This window comes from Strigops habroptila, chromosome 17, assembly GCF_004027225.2.
Source record: "Strigops habroptila isolate Jane chromosome 17, bStrHab1.2.pri, whole genome shotgun sequence".
Taxonomy (NCBI): domain Eukaryota; kingdom Metazoa; phylum Chordata; class Aves; order Psittaciformes; family Psittacidae; genus Strigops; species Strigops habroptila.
The window spans coordinates 280258-297613 of record NC_044293.2 but is presented as its reverse complement, the minus strand read 5'-3'; the positions used below and the strand labels follow the sequence as shown (position 1 = coordinate 297613).

At 55.7% G+C, this 17356-nt stretch overlaps 2 protein-coding genes and 1 long non-coding RNA gene across 4 annotated transcripts in view; all 3 read left to right on the top strand.

Annotated features, from left to right (window-relative positions):
• The first annotated feature begins 105 nt into the window (after positions 1-105).
• ATP5MG (ATP synthase membrane subunit g) lies at positions 106-1099 on the top strand. The gene is made up of 3 exons (XM_030505648.1): positions 106-308; positions 398-558; positions 912-1099. The coding sequence occupies exons 1-3, from the start codon at positions 254-256 to the stop codon at positions 1008-1010; spliced, it is 315 nt and encodes a 104-aa protein (XP_030361508.1). The 5' UTR covers positions 106-253; the 3' UTR covers positions 1011-1099.
• A 1864-nt stretch (positions 1100-2963) lies between these two features.
• KMT2A (lysine methyltransferase 2A) overlaps positions 2964-17356 on the top strand; it is a 42707-nt gene continuing 28314 nt past the window's right edge. For both annotated transcript variants that reach the window (XM_030505647.1, XM_030505646.1), the window contains exons 1-3: positions 2964-3743; positions 13112-13181; positions 14378-17046. In XM_030505647.1, the coding sequence (XP_030361507.1) occupies positions 3111-3743; positions 13112-13181; positions 14378-17046 (3372 nt within the window). In that variant the 5' untranslated portion in view covers positions 2964-3110. The remainder of the gene's footprint in view (positions 3744-13111; positions 13182-14377; positions 17047-17356) is intronic.
• LOC115616429 lies at positions 4144-4579 on the top strand. The gene is made up of 2 exons (XR_003994295.1): positions 4144-4196; positions 4453-4579. It is a non-coding gene; the product is annotated as an uncharacterized LOC115616429 (long non-coding RNA).

Genomic DNA, 17356 nt, shown 5'->3' with positions numbered 1-17356 from the left:
CGTTGTGTGCTGGGCGAACCCCGGGGCCGGGAGCGGCCACGCCGGGTCTCGAACCCGCGGCTTCCCCTGGCGGCGCGGCGCGCCGCGCCCCGCCCCGCCCCGCCCACGTGGCCCGGGCTCTTTGCGGGCTGCCCGCGCAGCCGCCTGATCGGGGAGGGCGTGGTCCGGCGGCGCGAAGGGCAGCCGCGGCGGCGGGGTCCTGGCTGAGCGCAGTCGCGGTCGCGGCGGGGTGACATTGGGCCGGGGCTGCAGCATGGCGCAGAAGCTGGTGCAGACGCTCAGCACCCGCGGGCCGCAGCTCCTCAGCGGTGAGCGCCGGGGCCGGGGCAGCGGGAACGGGGGGGGCGCTGCCGCTGCCATTGGGTAAACGCGTGTCTCGCCCTCCCCTCTGCCGCAGCCGCCGTAGCGTACTCGAAGCCGCGCCTGGCCACGTTCTGGTACTACGCCAAGGTGGAGCTGGCTCCGCCGACCCCCGCCGAGATCCCCCGGGCCATTGACAGCATGAAGGCCGTGATCAGGGGCTTCCAGACCGGCCGCCTGGCGCAGCTCACTGTCAGGGTAACAGCGCGGCGGGAGCGGGGGCGCTGTGCGGGGCACGGCACCGGGGAGGGACCAGGCATCGCCGCGCAGCATCCCTGTGACGCCTGCGGGGCGCTGAGCGTCCCCGTGTGAATCGTACCCAGCATCTTGTAAATAAGATAAACGTTTGTATTTATTTTTTTTATTTCTCTCCGGGGAGGTTCTGCAGCCTCCTGAGCTCCTGCCTGCGCGTTCTGTGGTAGTTCCTAAGATACACTGGCTCGATGTGCTCCCTTGGTGCCTTGGAAACCAAAGGAGCTGCTCGCGAGGAGACCTGAAGCTGAAGGAATTCAGGAGCCGAGAGGTGAAGCAAGTTTTCTCTTTTCTTCCAGGAAGCGGTGAGGAACGGGCTGGTGGCCACGGAGGTGCTGATGTGGTTTTACGTTGGGGAGATCATAGGCAAGCGTGGCCTCATCGGGTACAACGTCTGAAGGCTCATCCTCAGTAACACCGTCCTCAGGGCCCTGTCCCCGGTCTGTGTCAGGGCGGGTGACAATAAAACCAGAACCGGCGTCGAGCTGTCATGGTCTTTTGTGGCAGTTGGGGCTCCAGTTGTGCTTGTGGAGGGGGGGGAGCTGTGCCAGAGCCACCATGAGCTCTGTGCTGTGCTGTGTGTTGGTACATAGCTCTGTCCCACTGGCGCAGGGTGCTCTGTGCTGAGCAAGAGCCTTCCAGGGTAAGCTGAGCTTGACCGTACCCATCATCTTAGCTCAGCACCAGCAAGAGCTGCCCAGGAGCCCCCACGGCTGCGTGTTCTCAGCCAGCTCCTGTGGCGGTGTGTACAAAACCCGGTGCAATGCCTGCTCATTGTCAGGGCAGGACTTGCCTCGATGGTCTTGGGAGATGGTTTCTAGCCAGGATTGCTCCTTGCTGATGCTGTTCTCAGGTGCTCAGCATGCTCAGCTCGCTGGTGCACCCACAGGCCCCAGCGTGGCTGCCCTGAGTGCCCCAATGCCTCTGGGGTGGCTGCGCCAGTGGCACGGTGATTCCTCTCCTCCCTGCCGCAGAGCTGACATCCTCAGTGCTTCACCACAGCAAGAAGCCTTGTGGAGCCCTGGTGGGTGGCGCAGGTGAGCTCACAGCGCTGTGTGTTGAGTGACTGGCAGGGCATCAGTGGCAAAGCTTTTCTTTCCTGGTTGAAAAGAGGGGCTCCTGACACGGTGATGGTGGCTCACAAAAGATGGGGAAACCAAAGGTAGAGGAACCCGCCAGCTTCCATAGGTGAGTCTGCTGCAAAGGCAGCGATGGAGCTGTCCTTCCTGCCTCAGTGTCCTGTGCCCACTCAGGAGACCACAACTTTGGTTGCAGCAGTCCTGGAGAACCTGTTTGATACCTGGGACTCGCTGTGTCCTCCTGTTGCTCCCTTTGCTGCCCAAGAGTTTGGGATTTCTCTCTCCCCTCTGAGGAGGTGATGCTTTGTGCAAATCTAACCAGGGGTGGCCCCGAAAACGGCACCTCCCCAGGAGCTCTTCACTCCCCTCTTCCTGAAGCCATTGCACAGCAGGCAGATACTGCCAGGCCCCTCAGCACAGGGAGTTGTCTCTTGACCAAGATGGACAAGGAGGTTCCACAGAGGATTTAAAGCATGATCTTGACTCACAGGTGGTTTCTGGAGCAAAGAGAACCTCCCTGAGAGTGACTGTGCCTGATCTCGCTCAAAGGCTGCCCACCTTGTGGGGCTTGTTCTGACCTGTGCCTGCGCTCTTGGGGCGGATGGATGGATGGACACTTGTAGGCACTGGCAAGGGCTCTGCGCTGTGGGGTACGTCAGACTGGCTTTATTGGGAGGATTGGATTAAACCAGACTGGCGAAGCAGGGCAGAGCTTGGACACACTCCAGTCCTTTTCATGCTCCCTCGAGAGACAGGCACAGTCTAATTGTGATTTTCCTCCCTGGAAGCCCTCGTGGGAAGCCCTCAGCACCCCGGTCTGAGAGGAGCAGAAGCGGCGCCTCTGAAGCCAGCGGCCTCCGGGAGCTCTCCCGCGCTGTTCACACCGCGGAGCCTCCTGCCCGGTCGCCTCCGCCGTGGGGCAGCCGCCCTCTGCCTGCAGCCGCCGCGCTCTGCCGGACACAGGTATCTCCCGTTCCCCACACAGAGCGGTTTGTAACCGGCACGGCTGTTCTCCCGCTCCCGCTGCTCTCCCGAGGCGGGTCCCGGCTCCGCACCGGCCCGTGAGCGGTGGCTGCCGCCGGGGGTCCCTGCCCGGGGCTGAGGGGCGGGCCCGCCCCGCGCCCTCCCGCCTCGCCGCGGCCCCGCGCCCTGGCTGCCCGCCGCCCGTATGCGGGGCTCCCGCCGGCGCCCCTCGCCCCGTGCCGGGCCCGGGGCCGCGCCGAACGGTACCCCGCGCCCCGCGTGGGGCCCGGCGCTATGGACACGGGTGGCGGAGCCGCGAATGCCGTATGCGCGACCCCGGGCACCGGCACCTCTCTCCCTCCCTCGGCATCGCCGCCGCGGTTATGCGGGCTGCCTGCGGCCCGGTATTGCGGCAAACAGGTTCCGGGGTCCGCCCGCGAGGGGCCCCGCGCCTGGATGGCCCTCCGCGCTATGAGGGGCTGCGGCGGCGGGAGGCTGCGCTATCCAGGGCGGGGGGCCGCGCCAGAGCTCGAGCCCGGGGCCCTGCATATCGCCCAGCGTTATGTCGGGCTGGCACCCGCCGCGCATGGCTTACTCAGGCGCCCGGGCGGCGGGATGGCGGGGCCCCGCAACCTGCATGGCGCCCGCTGTTATGCAGCACCTCTAAGGGCCGACGAGGCGGTATCCAGGGCGCGGGGCGCGGCCCGGCCCCGCTCTCTGGCTCGTCGCCTCACAGTAAAGATGGCGCACAGCGGTCGGTGGCGCTTCCCTGCCCGGCCCGGCAGCGGCGGCTGGGGCCGCCGGGGGCTGGGGGGGTCCCGGCTGCGGGTGCTGGCCGTGCGGAGCCTGCGAGCCGCCGAGCCGGCGGCGGCGCCGGCGGCGGCAGGCGAGGGGGAGCGCGGCGGCCCGTGCTCCGGCGGGGCGGCGGGAAGCGGGGGAGGCGGGGCAGCGCCGGGCTCCGGCGGCTCCGGGGGCCCCGCGGCCGGGGTGGGACCCGGCTTCGACGCGGCGCTCCAGGTCTCGGCCGCCATCGGCATCAACCTGCGGCGGTTCCGCGCGGCCTGCGGCGCCGAGGCGGGCAGCGGAGAGGTGAGATGGGGCGGCGGGGCGGGGGCGGGGGGAGGGCGCGGCGCGGCCCGCGGGTCCCGGCCCGCAGCATCCCCGCTCCGCGGCGGCGGCGCAGGCACACCCCCTGCCCGCACACCCCTGCCCGCGCCGCACGGACACACCTACCGCGCCCGCGGGGCCCGCGCCGCCGCTCCCGCTCCCCGCACAAAGGGCGCGCCCCGCCGCCGCCGCCGCCTGCCCGCGGGCGGGGATGGGAGGGAGTAGCGGGGGGAGCCCGGCGCGGCGGACGGGAGCCGCGGGGGGGGCAAAGGGGGGGCACGGCCGCCCTCCGCCTCCGCGCCGCGCGGTCCCTCCCCGCGCACGCGACTTGCCGCCGGTGCGCCCTCCCCGCCGCCGCCTCCATTATCCTCCTCCCGCCGCTCCCTCTCCCGCGCCCCCCGCGGGGTGACGGACGCGCTTCCCCGCTACCGGGAGGTAGGACGGGGCCGGGGGGCGGCGGCGGCGGCCGTGCTGCCCGCGGGGGGCGATGCGGGGCCGGGCGCGTGTCTCTCCCGGCTGCGGAGGATGCTCTGCGGGGAAACGCGGCCTTCCCCGGGGGAGGTGGCGCGGGGGGACCGCGGGCCTCCTTCCCTTCGCGGCCCGGTGCGGCGGGGCCCGGGGCAAGCTCCGGCCGCGGCCCCCCGGAGCGCTGGTTGTGGCTTTCCTCTTTTTTTCTCTTTTTTTCCCGTAGTTGCTCCTTTTCCTGCCTTCATCGTCATTTTAATTTTTGTCCAAGCCTTTCAAAGGCAACCAGAGCAAGAGTCTGACAACAGCCCACCCACTGACAGCACAGGGAAGACATGATGGGGGTGTGTTGCTTACTACGAGCTGCAGCACTGCTTTCCCTCAGCCCTCGCTTTGCATCACTTGTTAGCTGCGTCCTTGCGCCTGCACAAAAATTCCCAGGGCCTTTGTGGCAGGAGCTGTGTTGGTTTGTGCAAGGCCGGGTCTATCTCTTCTTCCCAGGCAGGTTGTCAGCTGCGGAGTGGGGGAGCCTATCTTTGTTGATGTTTTGCTGGTTTCAAGAGCACTTCCTTGGCTTCTCCCTCGCTGGCGATATCAGAGTTTATTAAAACACACGTAAAAATAGAGGTCTCTGTGCATCTTGGCCTGGTTTGGGCGCGCGCTGTTGGGTGCTGTGCAGTGGAGCTGCTCACCCATGGCTGAGCTGGAGTCACTCCTGGGCCGCAGGGTTCCGGCTGCAGTGCCGGGTCAACTTGGCATGCCCAGGGCTGGTCCTGAAGCACCCGTTACCTCAGTGCCCAGCACTGTGGGTGTCACCTCGAGCTGCCCTCCCCAGCCGTGTTACCCAGAGCCCAGATCTGAAGGGCTGCGGTTTAGGGCACTTGTACATTCTCCATCTGCAGTAGACTGGGTGCAGTGGAATTTACCAGGTCTGCTTGAAAGTAGTCACTGTGTCCCCAGCACTGGTTCAGGGGCAGAAATGACTGAAATCCGCCAACCAACCCAACCACAGAGGTAACAAGTCGTGAGGAGTTGGGTGCAGGCGAGCTGCTTTTCTCTTCTCTGAGGTGACACTAGTTGCTGGGGTTTTATTTTAATTCCAGATGTCTTAAAGCACTTTTTTGCATCTCAGAATCCCTCTAAAACATCTTCAAAAGGTCTACGCAAGTTTGGCCTCTGGGGCATCCTTGCTTTAAAATAGCTTCAGTATGTTCATGGTGCCGGCAGCTGTTGGAGACAGGCTCTCTTGTATCTGAAGAAGTTTACTTCTTGCATTGCTTTTCCAGTTACCTGCTGAAAACTGTCTAATAACGTGACATACAGTGGAAAGTAATGCTCTTGTCTTTGTGGCTTGGTGTCAGCAGATTGAGCTTCACCTGGGCTCTCAGGAGCAGGGAAGGAAGGGGAAGACCCCAGAACTTTCCCTCGCCCCAGGTTTGCAGGGTTTGCTGGCATCCTCGGGCACACATTCAGGTTCAGTTAGCTCACCGAGCTGGTTTCTTTCCTTGGGTGATGCTCAAGAAATGGAGCAGTTTTGACTGAAGGACCTCATTCTCCTGAGCGTAACTTACTCTGCACACGTTATAGTGAAGATGGCAGCGCTGCTGCTGGCCACCAGAAGCGGTAGGATGAGCTCTTCCCTCCTGCAGGGTGAGTGTGGGGGATGCAGAAGGAATTCCAGCATATGTGGGTGCCCCCCATGCTCCCCTTAGGGGAGGGGGCAGCTGAACATTGGTGTTGAAATGGTGAAGTTATGGTGCTGTGTGGTACCCTGCTTCGGGTGGAGATGTTCTAGAAAGGGGCTTCTAGAAGACCCTGCTGACCAGGGCTCACCAGTCCTTTGAGTAAGTGCCTGGTGCTCACACCGTTCTCCTCCATGGGGCTGAGGGTTCGCTTGTGTAAGTACCTGTTGAGATTGGGCGTTACCATCAAAATGTGATGCGACAAAAAAGTAGGAGCCCAGAGCAAGCGTTACACTCAGCCCTCAGCTCGTCTCCTTGGCCGTGTTGTGGTACGGAGCAGACTTGGTTTCTGATGTAAAGGTACCCGAATTGTGGGGTGGCCCCACGTACTCCTGGGTTTCGGGTGACTGTAGGAACCCCTGACCGCCGCTGCAGCTCCGTGTGTCACTGACTTATCCTGAAACCAGCTCGCTTTAAGAGAGCAACATTATGATACTTGACTTTGGCACCACTGGAGTTAGGGTGGGAGGTGGCGGCCCTTTTGCACAGTAAAGCTGTAAGTGGTTGAACACGGCGGCATTTGCACTGTGTGTCACATTTGGTTGTGCTTTCTTGGTTTGTTACCTTGATATTTGGTATAGAAGCAGCTTGTGCATCACTGGTAGATAACTGCTGTGCCTGTCAGTTGAGAGCTCCCTTCCCACCTCTCAAGTTTAATTGAAGCTTTGGGACACAAAAGCTGAGCATGTTGGATGCACGTTGACAGTTTACTCCATAAATCTGCATCGGCTTGAGAGCTGCAGGGACTTGAGGTTTGCAGCGGAACGCGGTGGCAGCGACAGTGTCTGTAGTAGCACTGCTGCTGCAATTATACACAGCTCGTAATGTTTTACGAGGTGTGTTGGAGTCAGGGATGCTCACCCATGGCTTGTTGTGAGTCGGTACCAGATCCATGTGCTGGGAGGAAGGAGTGGCTTCGCTTCCACCGTGGTCGCGCCTCAGCTGCGAGTTCTGATACTCTCTTTCCTCCACGGGCATTACAGTTCTGCCGCCTGCCTCCAAAGCCCCTCCCCTGGCATGATGCTGAGCGGCTGCTGTGGAACCGCCTGGTGCTTAGTCTGTGAGGTTGAGGTGCTGAGCCTGGCCCAGTACTGCACGCACGCAGGGAGGGAACTGCCTGTAGGCACTGGTGTAAAACAAGAGGCACAGTGGAGGCGGTACGGACCACAGCCCCAGAGGTGGAGGGCTCCTGCGTTATTTTTCTCCTTGCTGAAGACTTGGGTGCTCCTTTGTCAGAAGCGTGAAAATAAAGTGCATGTTTTAACCATCCTGGCGAGCGTCCACGATTCGGGCAGCGTTACGTGGTACTGGAAACCCTCAGGGGAGCGGTTTCATGAAGCTTTTTGGGGGAAGGAGCTTGGGGTTCCCTGTGAGAAGCTGTTCTCCATGGCAGCTGGTGTCGCTGGCGGCAGCGATGGGCAGATGAGGTGGTTTCAGTGCACACTGACAGGTTTGCTCCAGGAGCTTTTTGGCGCTTGGGTTCCTGCAGCTGGAAGCACAGGACAGCCTCTTGCTGCGGTGTCTCACTGCACGTGTCTGTGTTGTCATCGGAGCGCTCAACTTCAGGTGTTGCTGTGCCACGATGGGAGGAAGAGAGGAGGGAGCCCGGGACACTGTGAGTCAGGCAGCCACTCCAAGGGGCTGGGACGTGTCTCCCCAGCGCTGGTGGCTGCTGGGGATGACTTTGGCAAAGAGTGTGGATTCTTGAAGACTACTCAGATGTGATGCTCTCCTTTTAGTGAGGTGGCCATGCAAGACAAACCGACGGGGTTTCAGTGATCTTGGGTTTACTGAATTCATTGTGGTCGTTCCCTCGGGTCAGTCCTGTGCACCGGCAGCAAGTGAATTCTCAAACCTTAAGGTAGAAGGATACCACGAAATTCCCAGAGGGGTGAGCTGTTCCTCACTGAGCCAAGCTGCAGAGCAGAGATTGACTTTAACACCACTGCTGTGCTTTGCTGGGTGGCATGCATTTCTTTAGGAGTGGAAGATGAGTCTGTCACTGCTGAAGATGGCTTTTAATGCATCAATACAGCAACTTTAAGGCATATCTGAAGTTTTGCAACCAGTTGTTTTGGTATGATGAGCAGCTTTGTTACAGCTGTGTGAATTTAACAACAAGCTCTAGAATTCTTTCCCTTTCTTAGTTGTCCAAGTCCGTGTGAAGTGTTGCTTTCTAAATGTCTGTTATGGAACCAGGAGAGAGAGATTACAGTTGCTAGTGGCGGAGTGTTGCCAGTGGTGTCTTAGAAGAGGTTCTAGAGGCATTGGCATTGCTTTGCTCTCACCAGGAGAGCAAAGGCTGAATCTTTCTGTTTAACAGAAATCTTTCTGCTCTCACAGGCTGAATCTTTCTGTTTAACAGCCTGCCTGCCCCTCTTCCTTGGAGGTGGTATTGAAAGCTTGTTGCAACCAGAACGAGACTGTTTCCAGTGCTCTAAAGAGCATCCCTCTTTGTTCTGAGTGGAAATTGTAAATGGGAATTTCTCATCCAGGGAGCAATCAGCACTCTGTGGAAAATGGGGACCAACTGTGTTTGGTTAGTGGGCTGCTGCTGGTGGCTTGGCTTGCCCCTGGTGGGCAGGGGTCTGGCTGGTTGTAACCTCCTGACACTGGGTGTTTTCGGTGCCCTGGCAGGCAAGACTGCTCCTCACACTCCATAAGGCTGCCAGGATGGGCACACTGTGCTCCAGCCCCATAAAGAGCAGCTCTTCCTAATCCTGCTATGAGGTGCAGTCCAAGGCACTCATTCAGAAAGCTGCAGCCCTACTCACAGTTGTATTCTCGTGGTGGATTGCCGATGGTACACTGCATGGCAGCGGCAGCGTGTACCTGCCCGTTGGCGCAGTTTGGGGTGGTTGCATGGCGGTGACCAGGCGAGAGCTGCTCCGTGCTCTCGGGACACACTGTGCAAGTCGGTGCTGTCCTGGGGCGAAGGCACAGCAGAGTCGTGGGTCGCTCCCATCACTCCCACTCAGAGCTGTCCTCTAATGAGAGACTGAAAGGAGAGGCAGACCTTCAGCCAAGTCAGTACACAACAGTAACCCCAAGTGCTCCACTGCTTCTTAGTGGCCCTGCATCGTGAGCAACCCCTTGGGAAGCATCTCCTGAGCTCCCAGATGACTGCTTCCGACATGAGCACAGAGCGCGCCTGACGTTTATCTCGGGGTTGCTAATTGCCAACCTCCGAGGACGTTTACCCTGCTGAAGGAAGAGGAGTCTGTTCCATATCGTGCCGTAGTTACCAAGCAGGCTTTGGAGCGAGCTGCTAAAAATAGCTTCTCTCTTTCCAAGAAGATGTGTAATTGGGGCCAAACCCAAGATGGTGAACGGGAAGAGAAGTGCAGCATTGTTCAGATGACTGTTGTAAAACTAAATAAACCTTTTCAGGAGCCGATTGAACAGCTCCATTGCTGCTTTAGTGCTTCTGACAGCTCTGAGGACAGTCCCGTGCAACTCTGTGCACCCGCAATGGTGCAGGCTGCACTGTTATATCACAGACACAGGCCGGAACATCAGGCAGTGCCTGCAGGATAGTTTCTTGCTTGAAGGTGGGGTTTCCTCTGAGATCTTTAGTTGGAAATTCTCTGAAAAGTAGGTTTGCTCAAGAGGGTTGCAATAAGAGATGTGCTTGCAACTTTTCTGTTCTCCTAGTAGCTGGGCTACTGCAGGAAAAGCCTTCTTCATCTGCTCACAGCTTTGAGGTCGTGTAATGTTTGGGTAGGAGATAAACATGGAGGCTCTGCTGCCCATAGAGGGATCGGCCCTTGTCTGCTTTGTTGGGCTTCATGTGTTGCACCTGAGGCAAACCTTATCTCATCTGTTTATGTATCATCCCAGTGACCTTTTTTGTGTTGCATTATTCTTTCTCAGGTAAATGAGGTCACACTCAAAATCATTATGGTTTTTAATCACTCGCCATCTGTCGGGCTTTATAGTCACTTCTGGAAAACTGGAGGGAGGATGTTCCTGCTTCCCGTGCCTCAGAACTGCGTTTGACATACGATGCCGTCTCAGTGGCCTGGCAGGGCTCGGTGGCCTTCTCCATCTTCCCTGATAAGTTCCAAGGCTGCTTCTCACCAAGATGGTGAGAGCGACCGGCTTGAGGTCACCAGTACACTCAGGAACATTACCGAGCAGATGTGAACAACGTACTGGTCTTGCTACTTGTAGTTGTAAGCAAAGCCATTTCTGGAGGGAGCTGTTTCACCGTTTCTGGTGGCTGCGTAGCAGGAAATGATAAAAAAGGAGTGTTCCCAGGATATATTGGGCCAGGGATGGGGATTCCTCCCGCTGAAATCACAGTGGGCTTTCACCTGCCTTCAGGCCCGGTGTTGCGTTCTGGGCAGAAGAGCAGCGAGCAGAAAATACACTTCTATGGCATGACACAGGCACCTTTGGACACCAAACGGTCAGGTCCCAACTTCACGTGCATCCTTGTTCCCAGTTGCATGCACTCAGCCCCTTGCAGCTCTGTTGTTAGATGGGAGGTTGCTTGCATTTGCAGCTGGTGAGGCTCTATTTAATATTGCTCTTGGTTACCAGAAGTTTGCAGTTGTTGGCCAAGAGTGAGCGTTTCACACACACATAAGCTGGGCACCAGGAACTGATTTTAGTGTAAGGGATTATTATTTTAGATGACAGTGAACTTGGCTCTCTGGGCAGGGATGGTCTCTAACTCAACCTTGGAAATAAGCCTTTGCATCTGTTACTCTTCCTGAAAAGAGTTTGTTCGCTTTAGTGTTTGGTGGTTTAAGTCGTGTGTTGGAAACGCGACGAGTCCTTAGAGCCGAGTACAGCGGCGTTGCATGGGGAGGGCTCTCCGTGTCTCAGGTGTGCTTCTGCTGTCCTTGCTCACCAAGCAGTCTATAGGGTTCTCCTACAAGGGGCTGTACACGTGCCTTTGAGAGGCTTCTGTCAGCAGCAGTAAGTTCTGTTTTCTCGGGGGAGATGTGCTCGCATGCACAGGAGTTGGTGTTACTCAGCATGTCTCTGTGCCCGGTGTGTGCTGTGTGCACGTGCTGTGTGTTTGGAAACGCTGCAGATCTCAGTTCTGGCGGGCTAAGGAAGGTGAGTGGCTGCTCCCTTTGCATTCCTGACCCCAACTGTTGGTGGGCAGCCTGCTGTTTCCTGCTGCACCCACAGCATTTGTGCCACTTTAGCCCCAGTTTGTCTCCGTCACCAGGCTCCCCCCTTGGCGGTGGTGGGACCCTTTGCTCCTCACTCCAGCGTTGTGACTGCAGGATCAGCATTGGGGAGTGGTGGTAGGGAAAGGTCTGGGGGGGAGTCTGCGTGATGTGAGGATCCTTGGGTAGAAACAACACATTTTGATGTAGTTTTATTTCTTTTGCGTGGCTTTGTCATTGCTTTTTCACATTTCCTAGGCATCACTGCTGCAACGGCACAGAGCAGAGGGGGAGCAGGGATGCGAGAAGGAAGGGCAGGACTGTCCCCTGCTCCACAGCATGTGCTTATAATTCCTTGCAGGGATTACAAACTGCAGCCCAAGCATTATCTGTGATGAAAACTTGAATGGCTTCTGCTCAGGCTGTTTACTGTATTGGCATTGTTTGAGACTGAAAAATAGTGTGTTTTGAGCCTTGCTGCTTTTTACCTCTTAGACGCAAGTACAGGTCTCAGTGCGTGTAGTTTAATGTCTTTAAACTGTGCTTTCAGTAGCTGAGACTCTCCTCGTGGTCCATCCTGGAAGCAGATGAATTGGAAATGTCATGTAGAAACCAGAGGCACTGTTTTGCCGGTGTTTCATCAGCTGCACCGGGAAAGGCCATTTCTCTACGCAGCTCAGCTTCTCCTATTCAGGATGTTGCACCTTTTTGCTTTCAGGATGCTGTTTCTGTAACAACTTGAGTCTGCACAGAGCTCGGAGAGGAGCCAGCGCTGCAGTTACTTTCTAGCACGCAGCCAGGTTGGAATCTTGCTTTAAAGAAGCAAGCAACAAGTGACATCCCTGATTTGAAAGTTCAGAGGCAACTTAAGGCTGGCAAACATAAACACTGGAGGTGAAATCGGACTAGGAGAGCTGGAGCAATGTACAAACAAAACCGGTGTCATGAATTCTGGTGGCAGATGAGTAGGATTGACAGTTTTGCACCCTCCCTGAAAAACCTGTCTAAGTGTGAGCAGAGTGCCTTTAGTGTCAGAGGGAAGAGCTCTGTGATGAAGTCAGATTTGCATCTCTCCTAAAGACAAAGCCTGAAGTGAATTAAAGAAAACCCCAACCCAACGACAGAAACCACTTTTCCTGTAATCAAGGGTCGGTTGTTAACATGAGCACCCTTGATGTTCCATAATGTTCCCTACGTGGCTACTAATTTCATTGTTCTTTGAAATGCAACAATTAGTAAAGGTTGTGGTCCCTGAGCAAGAAATGCTTTCCTGGTGGTGACTTTGCTGGAAAACACAGGAGAGGAAACACCCTGTGGTGCCTCTGGGAGAAAGCCTGTTCTGCCACCTTACCAGTTTGTGATGTTTCTAGTTTGTGATGCTATTTAGTGCTGTGACAGGCTCTGGCTCCTGCGTTTGGGGATGGCTCTGCCTTCCCATTGGTAGCTTTACTCTAACTTGTTCTTTAGCCAGGCTTGGAGGTTGTTGCGTGGTGGAGCCGATGGATGGGATTCATCAGGAGGCACATGGATCTCTGGGGGGTGTCCAAAAAGGCCCTGAAATCGTGCGGGTTCCTTCCAGAGGCCATAAGCATCGAATTATAGACCTCAGATGCTTCTGCTCATCCAGAGAGGCTTTTGCATGAGTTTGGAGGAAGTTGGTTGACATTTGTGCTAGAAAAATAAACCTGGAGACACTTCTTTGGCTGGAGTATGTCTTTAGGGCCGTTTGACTAATAGCTTGGAGGAGGAGGCCTTCGTGCTTTGATACGAGCAGCAGATTTTGTGCATTAAGGGTTTGTTTCCATATATACTTGTCCTTTGTTTCTTTTTGATTGTTCCGTAGCCACTTTATACATATATACAAAAGTTATGTTTCCTCTTGAGCAATTGTTTGCTAGAAGAACAAATGCCTGTATGTCACTGGGGGAGGGAAGATCCTCTGGAATCCTTTCACAGGGAAGTTTGTTTCAATGTTAATAGCTGCGTCTTGAAATTTGCACCCGCTTTCTCATTGCAGGATGAACAGTTTCTAGGTTTTGGTTCAGATGAAGAAGTCAAAGTGCAGAGTCCCGCCAGGTCCCCCACAGGTACGTTCAAGGGGCAGGATGGGATGTTGATTTGTATTCTCCTTTGTTATGGCTTTGCTGTGCCTCTCCTGTTGGTTCCATGAAATCTCACCCACCGTAAAAATCATCCCTGTCTTTGGAGTCAACTCCCTTAGTTTTGGACTCTCTAAATCTGGTCTGTTATGGAAAGGGAGACTGAGTGAAAGAGTGATACTGATGAAACCAGTGCGTGAAACCTCATGTTAGTGTTTTGGAGAGGTAATTCTTTTAATAGTAAGGGTCTAAAACTGGTTTGAGTATTTCAGTATCTTTCAGTAGACTCATTGTTGCCTGTAACTGGAACCTTTGCTTTTTTGGATACAAAACAAGTACAGAACTCTTGAGGGTAGGCTGTCGCTGAGCTGCTGCATTTTCAACTTTCAAGAGGTAGGATCAAACCACGATGGGACTGCCGGTGAACAAGTTCAGCTTTGATTTAGGTTCTTGTCAATAAATGCTCTCACCACAGCACTCTGCTCATTCACCACAACGATCTACGTGGCTTGGCCTCGCCAGAGAGGAGACCGTGGAGAGCCCTGCTCCCAGGGTGTTCCATGTGAAGAACTGTGCGTGTGGTCAGAGCTCTGTGAGCACCAGAGCTACCCAGGGGTAGCTGAGTTAGGGGAAATGCCTTTAAATGCCGGAGTAGGGGTGAGTAATCAAGTCTTGCACGTCTGCCCGTGAGTCCAAGTCAATTCCAAGCGCAAACTGTGTTGCAAAGCTAAAACTAAGGTGGGTTTTAGTAAATTACCTTGTATCAGCCCCTCCCTGTAGTTGTTCTTGTGTTACTGACCCATCTCTCAGCAGTGCAGCTGGTACTAGAGGAGAGGGATTTTTTTTCCCCTCCAACTAGCTGTCATCTGCTTAAAAAAGAAAGAAAGAAGTGTCTTTTAATGTGTTTGAAAGGTGGCATGTGCCCTTGGGAATTATTGTTCCCTTTCAACATAAGGTTGAGAGTGGGTTTGTGCCATTGCACATATAGTTGTTGTGAAAAGGCAAAGAGGTTTGTTGGGAAACCTTGTTTCCAACCTTGTTGGATTGTGCTCTTCACATGTATTGATAAAACTGCAACTCGTACGGACAGCGTGACTGACACTGAGTCAAGTGTGACATGGGTGATGCTGATCCGACTCTCGTGCAGTTTAACGTATGCTCTGCATTCTCTGCTTCCCTCCCAGTTAAATCCAGTCCACGCAAGCCTCGCGGGAGGCCTCGGAGCAGTTCTGACCGGAGTTCAGCCGTACTGTCAGACTCGTCATCAGTGTGTTCCCCTTCGAGCAAGTCTGAAACCACATCCATGGAGAAAGTCAAGAAGAAGGAGTTGAAGAGTGGGGAAAAGAGGCGAGGAAGACCTCCAACGCTTACGAGCGTGAAGTTCAAATTATCACAAGTAAAGGACGCGTCAGACATTCAGAAGGGCAGTAAAGAGGAAAAAGAGAGTCTGAAGAAAATAAAAAGGTCACCATCCACTACATTTCAGCAAGCAACAAAGATCAAGAAGTTAAGAACTAGTAAGCTCTCCCCGTTGAAATCTAAATTTAAGCCTGGAGCAAAACTTCAGATTGGGAGGAAGAGTGTTCAGATCGTGCGCAGGAGGGGTCGGCCGCCGTCCTCTGAGCGTTTAAAGACTTCTTCCACCTTGGTCATGAACTCGCAGCTGGAGAAGCCCCAGAGGATTCGCAAGGAAAAGGATGGCACGCCACCTCTTACCAAGGAGGAGAAGACGGCTGTCAGGCAGAGTCCACGCAGGATTAAGCCCGTTAGGATTATACCTTCCACCAAAAGAACAGACGCCACGATTGCAAAGCAGCTCTTGCAGAGGGCTAAAAAGGGGGCACAGAAGAAGATCGAGAAAGAGGCGGCCAAACTACAGGGCAGGAAGGGCAGAACCCAGCTCAAGAATATCCGGCAGTTCATCATGCCGGTTGTGAGCGCAATCTCTTCACGGATTATCAAAACACCCAAACGGTTTATTGAGGACGAAGACTACGATCCTCCTATTAAGATATCCAGACTGGAATCCACACCCAACAGCAGGTTCAGCGCCACATCATGCGGCTCCAGCGAGAAGTCCAGCGCCGCCTCCCAGCATTCATCCCAGATGTCTTCGGACTCCTCACGGTCCAGCAGCCCCAGCGTGGACACGTCAACGGACTCACAGGCTTCCGAGGAGCTGCAGACGCTTTCTGAGGAGCGGAGCAACACTCCAGAGGTCCACGTGCCACTGTCTGTTTCTCAGTCCCCCGAAAATGATAATGGTGATAGGAGAAACAGGAGGTTTTCGATAACGGAAAGAAGTTTTGGCCAGAGGACTGCTAAAAAGCTGTCGGCCTTGCCCAGCGTGCCACAGCAGCAATCCTCCTCCTCTCCTCCTCCCCCCCTGCTCACTCCCCCGCCACCGCTGCAGCCCGCTTCCAGCATCTCGGACCATACCCCCTGGCTGATGCCTCCCACCATACCGTTGGCCTCCCCCTTCCTACCCGCTTCTGCCGCACCGATGCAAGAGAAACGGAAGTCTATTCTGCGAGAGCCGACGTTTAGGTGGACCTCCCTGAAGCATTCCCGGTCGGAACCACAGTACTTCTCCTCAGCAAAATATGCCAAAGAGGGTCTTATTCGCAAACCGATATTTGATAACTTCAGGCCCCCACCGCTGACACCGGAGGACGTCGGGTTTGCTTCTGGCTTCTCAACGCCGGGTGCGACGGCTCCAGCGCGCCTCTTCTCTCTTCAGTCTGGAGCGAGGTTTGACATGCACAAGAGAAGTCCTCTGCTGAGAGCACCCAGGTTCACGCCGAGCGAGGCCCACTCCAGGATCTTCGAATCTGTCACTCTGCCCTCATCGGTCGGTCGCACCACTGCAGGGGCCTCTGCCACGGGTGTCTCCTCTCGGAAGCGGAAGAGGAGAGTGTTCAGCCCCATCCGCTCGGAACCCAGATCTCCTTCGCACTCCATGAGGACGAGAAGCGGGAGACTTAGTACCTCTGACCTGACAACGCTCACCCCCCAGTCTTCTGTCTCTTCCTCATTAACGAGCATTTCTGTTAGTTCTCTCGCCACTAGTGCCTTAAATTCAACTTTCACTTTTCCTTCCCATTCCCTAACACCGTCTGGGGAATCAGCAGAAAGAAGCCAGAGACCGAGGAAGCAGACGAGCACTCCGGCAGAGCCCTTCTCATCCAGCAGCCCTGCTCCTCTCTTCCCCTGGTTCACGTCGAGTCCCCAGACGGAGAGAGGCAGGAGCAAGGATAGGGCGGCAGAGGAGCTCTCCAAAGATAAAGACGCTGACAAAAGCCTGGAGAAGGACAAGAGCAGAGAGAAAGACCGAGAGAGAGAGAAGGAGAACAAACGGGAGTCAAGGAAGGAGAAAAGGAGGAAAGGATCGGAAATCCAGAGTAGCTCTGCTTTGTTTCCTGTAGGTAAAATGCCCAAAGAGAAAGTTGTCAGTGAGGACGTTGCAGCATCGTCATCTGCCAAAAAAACAGGCGGGCGAAAGAAGTCTGCAGCACTGGACCCTGCGGCAGACGCTTCTGCCATGGCGCTGGCTGACACGGCAGCCAGCAAGACCAAAACGTCCAAGAAAGGTAGAGGGGGGTTAGACAAATCAGACCTGGACCTCAGCCCTGCTGTGCCCTGTTTGGAGAAGGAAAAAGCCCTGCGTCTCTCTGCTCCTTCGTCCAGCACCGTTAAACATTCTGCTTCTTCCATCAGCTCTATGTTGGCTCAAGCAGACAAACTGCCAATGACTGACAAGAGGGTGGCCAGTCTTCTGAAAAAGGCGAAAGCCCAGCTGTACAAGATTGAAAAGAGCAAGTCCCTCAAGCAAGCAGATCAACCAAAAGCACAGGTATTCCCTTTTCCAGGGAAAGCACAGGTATTTCTCAAAAGCACAGGTATTTCCCCTTTTTCATTTGCTGGGGTGCATCTTGTTTTGCACTCGCGCTGGAAGTCACCAGTAGGTTTTGTACCCTAAGCGTGAAGAATTAATGCGCAGAGCTGGGCAGCTGTTAGTGCAACAGACGGCAAACGGCCCAAGACCGAGAAGCCCTGGGCAGAGGCTGAGGGGGAGAGGGAGCTGCTGTGTGGTCACCTTGGGGGAGGGAGCCCCTTGCTTTTCTGAGTAGAACCTCTTGTTCTTTTGAGTTTATCCTCACTGG

What these genes read in the sequence shown, in the direction of transcription:
- ATP5MG (XM_030505648.1), top strand. Translation starts at nt 254, where the DNA reads ATGGCGCAGAAGCTGGTGCAGACGCTCAGCACCCGCGGGCCGCAGCTC. An exon ending in CGGGCCGCAGCTCCTCAGCG is followed by an intron (nt 309 to 397) that starts GTGAGCGCCGGG and finishes CCTCTGCCGCAG; the next exon opens with CCGCCGTAGCGTACTCGAAG. An exon ending in TGGCGCAGCTCACTGTCAGG is followed by an intron (nt 559 to 911) that starts GTAACAGCGCGG and finishes CTTTTCTTCCAG; the next exon opens with GAAGCGGTGAGGAACGGGCT.